At 42.7% G+C, this 8883-nt stretch overlaps 1 protein-coding gene across 2 annotated transcripts; it reads right to left on the bottom strand.

Annotated features, from left to right (window-relative positions):
* Positions 1–126: 126 nt before the first annotated feature.
* Positions 127–7708, bottom strand: znf330 (zinc finger protein 330). 2 transcript variants are annotated; one of them, XM_070990309.1, is made up of 9 exons: positions 7644–7708; positions 7034–7225; positions 6771–6841; positions 5318–5394; positions 4448–4574; positions 4250–4354; positions 4048–4094; positions 2508–2625; positions 127–1808 (listed from the first exon to the last, which is right to left on the bottom strand). In XM_070990309.1, the coding sequence occupies exons 2-9, from the start codon at positions 7084–7086 to the stop codon at positions 1525–1527; spliced, it is 882 nt and encodes a 293-aa protein (XP_070846410.1). In that variant the 5' UTR covers positions 7087–7225; positions 7644–7708; the 3' UTR covers positions 127–1524. The 2 variants fall into 2 exon arrangements, with proteins under 2 accessions (XP_070846410.1, XP_070846400.1); XM_070990299.1 differs by lacking the exon at positions 7644–7708 and adding an exon at positions 6939–6958 and having other exon boundaries at positions 7049–7205.
* Between the last annotated feature and the right edge of the window lie 1175 nt (positions 7709–8883).

The raw sequence follows: 8883 nt of genomic DNA on the forward strand, positions 1-8883 counted from the left end.
ACGCCCTGCTGGCGTCATGTTGCGCGCACGCCTCCTCCGCTTCGTCACTTTGTTACAAACCAATACGTGTCAGGGCAGCGGTGAGCAGGGCTATCAGTCAGTCATCAAAGCACATGGGACACAACTCATTTCATTTCCAAATGCTCCGTCAAAGAGCATTTTGGCATTTATTGGCACGTTTAGCTCCTACAAGTCTCAACAAATGCAGCTGATTTCAAGGATCAGGGCAAACATGTCAGGCTGTTTGGACAGTGTTTGTGCTGCACTGAAGCACCTAAACCCGATGAATGGCTGCAGTTTAACACTTAATACACAGTAAAGACATCATAATTATAACCTTTGTTTTCAGGCTGGATCACCAACCACAGACAAATGACCAGGAGCTGCAGAAGTCAGTGGGCCAGAGCGTCTGTGCTGATGCCCACTACTCAAGCACAACGCGGACTCAAACCAGGAGGGTCTCAAGGATTTTTATAATGCTCCACATTATCACAAAACAAAATACCACGAGGACAAGTGTGTAAACACAAAAAACACAAGCAGGGAAGCGGTTTGCGTCTCAGGGTGCATCTCTGGAAAAATCACAAATCTCTGACTGTAAACCTGTTTCCTGCTGCTGATAACAAAATGACTCAACTTTTTTAAAAAATGATGACCAAACTACATCTTAACTGGGTCAACTCTACCATTTTTGTTGTCAAGCTGCTGTCAAATGCAGTATTTCAAAAAACATCCTGCTTGCAACTTGCATCATCTAAGCCAGCGTGCTATCCTGCCTGCCTGCAGCTGTTCTTCGCAGTGGCTGCAGTACCTGAGGGTCCTGGTCTCAAAGCCAAACTGAAACAAAGCTGAAATAATTTAAACTGGTGATCAAAACAGAAACCTAAAGAGATTTCTGTTTCTATATCGAGGCACATTCATTGAATCTTTAGAATTTCCTGTTGGAGGAATATTGAGGAGCGAGCAGCTGCTCAGTTACCTGCCTGTGTCAAAATGTACACTGTGCATATTCCCTAAATAAAACTGTCACCACAACAAAGGAGTCAAAGGGGCTTCGCAGCTAATTCTGGTTCCCGGGGGCCTCCTGGTGCATCAACCCAGCCTTGAACGCATGGCGGGAAGCTGAAAACAGGTCGTCCCCATGACAGCAAAAACTGTCAGGTCATAAAAATCTGCATTAAATGTCAGGACAGATTCAGAATCCTGTTGACTTTTTCTTTAATATCAGATTAAAATCAAACCTTTTTACTGTTTGAACTCGTTCTTTTATTCTTCTGGTTCTTGTATTGCTGCATATTTTAATTCCTCAGAATAAGGAACTGGAAAAAGTACCAGTACAGAAACGTGGGCATCGTATTGGCACTAGTATCCAGCCCTCGTCACACCGACCGTGTTCTTGAGTCTTCTTCTTCTTCTTCTGTGTGACCCTGATCATCGCTGACTTGTAACATGAGACGATCCGCTGAGGATCTGTTGGATCTATGGGGCTCGGCCTGTGCAGGTCTCTCCAGTCTCTGTCCTCGCTTAGGCCGTCCCGTCCAGTCTAAGACCAGCCACGGAATCAGCAGCCTTATCCTCTTCGCCTTCTTCTCCTTCCTCTTCGTCCTCCTCCTCCTCGTCCTCCTCCTCATCCTCCTCCTCATACTCATCCTCCTCATCGTCGTCGTCATCCTCTCCGTAGTCGTCCTGTTGGTCTCTGCCTCCGGACGCTAAGTTCTTCCAGTAGGAGTCGTACCCCGAGGCGCCGTCGGAGTAATCGTAGTCGTCGTCGTCGCCGCCAGCCTGGCGGCCGAACTTCAACGTGCGAGCTGCAGAGAACAGACAGACGTGTGTTTGTTTTAATCCCACTGTGCGCTGCATGTGCATTACTTGCACCTGTGTGTTCATTTTAAAAACACGAAACAGGAAGTGCTCACGCAGAAGATCATCTGACTGCATGCCGACAGCTTTAAGCTAAACAAAGCTGCTCGACTCGTCTGACCTCACATCCTGTGTCTCGCTCCATAGCCAACACGTCCAGAGAGATAAGAGTCAGATGACAGCAGCGAAGGTGAGAGAGGTCCGGCCTGTGATAACGCCTTAATGCAAGTTCAAATGACTGTTCCCACGGTCAGAGAAGAGCCTTCAAGCTCAATCGATCTGTTATTTCAGATTACACTCTGGTTACACTGTCGCACCGGAGCAATAAAACGTGGTTTAAGTGGTCAGATGCATCTTTTTTTTTTGTTCAGAAAAAATGTGGCAAGATCACAATAAATTCTGAGTGGAATAAAAGGTGAAATGAGGAAGAACAGGAGGCCAATAAGAGACCTTTTCTGAGCATACGTCATCTCAGAGCGGACAAACAACTCTGATCCACGTTTTCATTGGAAATAAAAGTCCATTTCTTGAAAACGCTCTTTAAGTTTCGTTTTCTAAAGTCACGATTCAGCAGGGAAGCTGCTGCAACTTCCTCCAAACAGCAGATTTACTGGAAAGCGGTTGTAACGGTTCTGTGTGACACTCACTGGACATGCTGAGGTCTTTGGTCTCCTGGGTCTCGTGGCCGCACTTGGGGCAGGGTGGAGCTTTTCCTTTCTCCTGTTTGAAGACCTTGCTCTTGGCGTGGTCGTCGCAGTAGCAGGCCTGAGAGGACACAGTTGAACAAGCGTTAAAACCATCACGTGGAAACATTCACTCACATCATTTTGACATGTAGTTTTAACTCAGGCTCGAACTGTGAGACTGAAATCCGACGACTGCTGAGGCTTGTTTGGACAAGCAAGTTCATTCATCATCATCATCATCATCATCATCACGTCTTCCTCTTCTCTCGCCTCCAGTGGAGCTTCTCGCCTGCCATGTTCAGGATTTACCAGCTCTCTGCACTTCGATAAAGCTCTTCTGACCAGTCCTACTTCCAGTTCATGTCTGTTTTCTCACAAAGGCTGAATTATTCTCATCACTCACAGACTTTTTTTAAGTGTTAGCTTGTTGCACCGATATTACGACACGGCAGCCGCACACGTGTCAGGGCTCAGTCAATACACAGTAGGTTTAAACGATCCCTGATGTGACCTCCATGATCCACAGGCTTCAGAGGAAATGTTCGAGGCTGTCTCAATACAACCCGAGCTCACATTAAAAGACGAGGGAAAATAGTCCACAGCCTTCATTTTGTGCAAGCTAAAGCTCAGCTGAAGCCACTGAGTCAATAAAGTCTTCGGTCACACACACATGCGGGCATGTGAGTGTTGTTTTAAGACGGAATGAACAAAATGTGAATTTAATGAAATCTACAGAGGACGACTTGTTTGTGCTGCATTGGACTCTTATTTTACAGCTCATTATTCTGTGCTGTGAACGTGTGAATGTCTTCTATTTATATTGAACTGGCAGTCTGCCAGTCTGTGTTACTGTGTTACTGTGTGTGTGTGTGTGTGTGTGTGTGTGTGTGTGTGTGTGTGTGGTTTGCTTGCTGGTTTTTCTCTTTTGTTTTATTTATTGTGCTCTTCTCTAAGTTACCTTTTGTTGTACACATTCTTGGTAAAGCACCCTGTAATTAATGGTGCTATCAGCGAACATCATCACAAGCTGCCTGCTCATTTCAACCACTTGTGCACTTTGCAGATAAAGCTGCGGTGAGCTAACTTTTCCTTTTTCGGTACCAGTGACATCATCAATTTCTCTCTGAGGTTTAGAGATCACGTAGTCTGATGCAAACAAAGCGCACACTGCTCTGACCCAAAGGAAGAGGGGTCGAAATGAAAAATGATCTCCTCGCAGCGGCTTCATTCGGAGAGTCCAGTTTAATCTGACTGGAGCGCTCTCTTGCTGCTGTTTGGTAGGAGACTTTCTATTTTTAATCTTTGGCTTCAATTACACATTTCCTGCATGCCAGAAGCATTTCCTGCAAAATCAAAGGAGAGGGAGATTCATTTGACTCGATCTTATCAGTTCGGAGATGTGGGTTGTTCTTCATTGTTGCAGAAACAGTTTGTGATGTGAGATTCGATGGGTGTAGTTTTCCCTGAAAATGCAGATGCAGAAGACAGATGTTCCCCTCACCTTACAGCGCAGGCAGGAGTGCTGCCCCAGTCGATTACAGGAAACACCTGAATTGGAACGTGAAAAAAGAAAAAACAAAAATCAGTTTGCTCTTCTGCACACATCCCCTCTGGGTGTTACTGTCTGGCAAAGGTAAAATACTCTTTACATTCTTCATCAACCACAAAAATGATATTATGAAAGGAAAAAGAGAGTGACTCACATTTGTAAGTTTCTGCCTGAAGGACCTGGCAGCTTGCCTGGTGCTCAAACTGATCGTCCTCACACAAGAAGTTCTGACAAAAGGAGCAGCGGAAGATTCGCCCCCCTGTTCAGGAAGTTGAAGCAGTCAGTGGTGATTTTTATTGTGACACTGATGAGACTGGAACAGTTTCAATCAAAGGGGGGGGGGGGGTCTTACCATGATCCCACACACTGCGTTCACACTCAATGCAGTCTGCATCAGTCAGAGGACACGCACAGGCGTGTGTGCTCAGACATTTCCTGCTGTGGCACACCCAAGCTTCACAGAAGTCACACACCGCCCCCTTGTGGTCAAGAAGAAAATGATTTAAAAAATCAAAGACTTTGCAATGATTCATTTTTCTTAAACTTGAGCTGAAACAAAAATAATCTCACACGTTGCTGCTTATTTCAGTGGTACTCACTGATTACTGAACACTGGGATGTCATTCATCACTTATCATTACACTGGTACAATATTGTGGGTACTTGTACTTTGAACTTTGTTTATATCATTAGTCTGGTGCACTATTACAGCACTATCTTCTTCGACATCACTGATGGTCATCACTATGACCATAACTATCAGGCCCCTATTGCAACACTTGATCAAAGTCCACTATTGTGATGAACAACTTCATTATTACCCAGTACTGTTTGCACAAATTTCACACCTTCAACAGTGTCGTCGTTTGTGCATATTACTCTCGCAGTCTTTAGCTGCTCCTGTCCCAACTTGTTTAAAACGTGTCGCTGCATTACATTCAGAATAAGCAGATATTTACAAAAATCAATGAAGCCGATGAGGTCAGACATTAGATATATTGTCTTTGTGCTGTTTTTAATTGCGTGTGTGTCAAAAAGGATCAGCAAGTGATCACATTCTGTTTAATTCATGTTTCAGACAGCGTCCCAACTTTTTGGAATCAGGATTATACATTGCTGCAATAACCAAGTGTCCCTGTTAGGACTGATAAGTGCGGATGGTTCGCACAAACCCTCACTCTTGCCGTGTGATGGCATCAGTTCAGAGGCACTGCTAACTTACCACCATGGCCATCCCAGTGCTGTGGATCCCAGGATGTTTGATCACACAGTCTGATGACTTCATGCACTTGGTTTTGCCTGACAACATGAGCATTAAACATTTCACAGATTAATATAGTGTGACAGAACATTTTAATGCCACAATGCACAGAACCTGAAGTGATTATAGCATCTCTCTATACACTCCTAAATGTAGTGGCGGGTGACATCCTACGTTTTTCTTACTGTTATCAAACTACATGAAGAGCCAAAAACCAACAACAACCTGATCCTACTGACATGTAACGTCTGTGCAGCCAAAGGCTGATATACCTGCATCTTATTACTCAGTGCCACAGGCCATAAAATGCATGTTCATAAAATGCATCACTGAGTCACACTGATGCACTCGGTGAACTTCATTTTGACATGACTTATGTCAACTCACTGCTGTAAACACTCAGCATAAAATATTGCCCAACAAATGCACTTTCACCCCAGTTTGAGTAAGGACTGCTAAAAACTACAGTGAGCAGCTGTTGGTGAATTTTGACAGATGAACTTTTTTTGCTGGATGATTTAAATGACAAACGTGACTAGTGCTGTGCGATATTACGATATATGTCGTAGTGCGACAGAAAAATGTCTACCGTACGATATAATCCTCTATTGTTTATATCGTAATTTTAACGTGTGGGCTGTGGTTAGCTCGGCGAATGTAACTGTAGCAACGCTACTGCTTTGCGGTAGCAGTTTACGTCACCTGCAAGAACTCCGTTACGGCACCGCTAACATTTTCAGCCAATGTGCGCGAGAGCCGGCGGGAGCATAGACGTAAACAACGTAGCAGAGATGGAGAGCACAGTGGACGCTGAACCAACAGAACCCATAGAGGAATTGGTGCCGAAAAGAGGGAACAGGAACTCCATTGTTTGGCACTGGTTTGGATTTAAAAAGGCAGACACCGACCAAAAAACGGTCATCTGCAAAACATGCCGCCTACAAGTCGTCACTAGCGACTCGAACACGTCTAATCTTTTCTATCACTTAAAGACACGGCATGAACTACTAAAGTTAAACCACGAAGTGATGAAACTGATTGCGCTACCAGATATTTTTGAATGGTATTTGTCCATTTGATATTTGTGTGTTATTTATTTTATTTTTAATTGTTTTTTAATTGTCTAGTAACAAAATATAAAGTAGTAACAAAAAGAGGGACTCTGGCACTAAAAAGACTTTTTATTGTTTTTTAATTTTCTTGTCTCTTTGTATATAAAATATGTGTTTTAGAAATAAAGGGAGAATAGATCAGAGGAATTGGCATTCATTTCATGTGTGTGTATATATATAATTTTAAGTAAAAATACTATATCGGGATATAAATCTTTATCGGGATATAAAATTACCTATATCGGGATATAAATTTTTGTCCATATCGCACAGCACTAAACGTGACACTGCGGTCGACTCACCGCACTGAGCGCACACCGGCAGCTTCTGGACCACGCTGCAGAAGTAGCAGAAAGCTCTGTTCTTCTGTTTTCTACCAGGTGACACGACAAACAGAGAAACGTGTTAAACTGTCTGTGCCTGTGACAGTCTACACCTGAACAAAGATATGATGGGATGCAGTCACTCACCTCTGACATTTGTCACATTCCTACAAAACAGAAGACAGTGAAGTATCTGTAAGTAACAGTACTTAAGGTATAATATTTAAATCAGGGCTTCAAGCAGCTGCAGTACAAACCATGGTAGAGTTGCAGGGGTGTTTGGCCACTTCGACATGTTCCCGGTTGGCTCGACTCTGTTTCTCTCTCTCCTTACGACTCTCAGCCTTTTTCCGGGCACCGGTTTTCTTTTTGGGCATTTCTGCTTCGACAGGCCGATGTCCACAGAGCTAACGGCTGGTTTGACGTGCGGTTCCCTGCAAACGCGAACATTTAGACACGCTTTAGAGCTCAGTGAGGGCTAGCTAGTTTATCTGAGAGCAACTAAGACCGCCGAGGACAACTTCAAATGACTTCAATTGTTTTATTTAACCTCTGTTGTCAATAAATACAGGCGGAATTTAGTCGGTAGGGTAGTGCTATGTGGCTAACTCCCCAGCCAGTCGCTAAATAACCAGTTAGCTAGTTTATAACGTTTTTGTTAATGTTGGCTAGCTGTTGAGCCTGCAGTCAGTTCTGAAGCTAACATGTAGAGTCACATGGTAAGAATTAAATTAACTTTAATTAAAGCCGTTAGTTTAGAAGATTTAGGTCGCCCAGCAGTTATATGAATGGTACTGAATAATACATCTAAGTGTCATTTAAATATACGAGTGTGATTTGAAATTATTTTACCGAAATGATCAGCACTCCAGCTTCCCTCTGGTCCGGTCTGCAAATCTGTTCGGCTGAAACAAACTGCCGAAACATTTGTTCCTGCTTGTGTTTTAGATGAGCGCAAACGTTTGCTGTCATCTAGACTTCTGCAAAGAGTCAAAACTTTGTACATTTCACGTGTGGATGTGTAGTTCACAACACCACAGTAAGGTTTAATCACTAATGACCTGGTTGATAGTCGATAATTAATTTACCAATGTTTATAGATCGGTAATAATACCTTAGTAAAACACCTTTTGGGCTAGCAAGTTGTATCTCACCAGTAAATGTGCTGGATAAATAGGGTCCTGTTACAGATTAATTGAATGTGGGCTCACAGCCCGACAAAAAGTCTCCTTATTGAAATAACAGCTCATTACTGACAAAAGCAGTAATAATTTGTTCATTAAGTAAAGTCATTAGTGAAACCATACTAATCTAAGTAGACTGTGACCACCTAAGAGTTTCCTACCTTTCTGAGAATTAACTCTACAAAATAGTTTTTATTTATGCTCAATATGTTTTCCCCTATTCTTTACAATTCAGTTAACTAATAAACCAATTTATTCTACCTGCGAATTTAACTTTCTAGACTGTTGTGGGTAAGTTGACCATCCATTTTCCCAGTTAAATACCTGCACATTATACACGAGACGTTAACACTGATTATTGAGTGATGGTTATTGTATCACTGTGTATATTAAACGTGCCATAAACCAAAATTACTCTTATATAGTTATTTATTCATAGACATTGAAAACAGATTACTAATGAACCAGGTGTTCACTGGGCTCATCCCAACCTCTGCTGGTTTTCCAGTGTCTGTCTGTGAAGGCAGATGAACCATTTCATGGGATGTTGCATCAAATTTGTCCTGCAGACTGTTTTTTTTTTTTTTGTTTTGTTTTGTTTTGTTTTTTTTTAACACATGGAAACAGAAGTTAACTGTCAGGGTAGGCACGTAATTGAATAGAATATCACGCAATATAAATTCACATTTTTTTGTAAGGCTATAAAAGTCTGTAATTACTCCAGTGGCACAGTCCAGGCTCCGTAGATGTGGCCTAAATATACCCAGTAATAAAATTAGAAGAAACAAATCCAGTAAACAAATCCAGCTTTTCCCACTGGTCTGCCTCACGTGTCACATCCTGAAATGTACAGCAATAACAGTGCACGCTGTTTACTGCGAAGCTGTCGTGTTCATATGAATATCTCT

Source organism: Chaetodon trifascialis, chromosome 2 (assembly GCF_039877785.1).
Source record: "Chaetodon trifascialis isolate fChaTrf1 chromosome 2, fChaTrf1.hap1, whole genome shotgun sequence".
Classification (NCBI taxonomy): Eukaryota; Metazoa; Chordata; class Actinopteri; order Chaetodontiformes; family Chaetodontidae; genus Chaetodon; species Chaetodon trifascialis.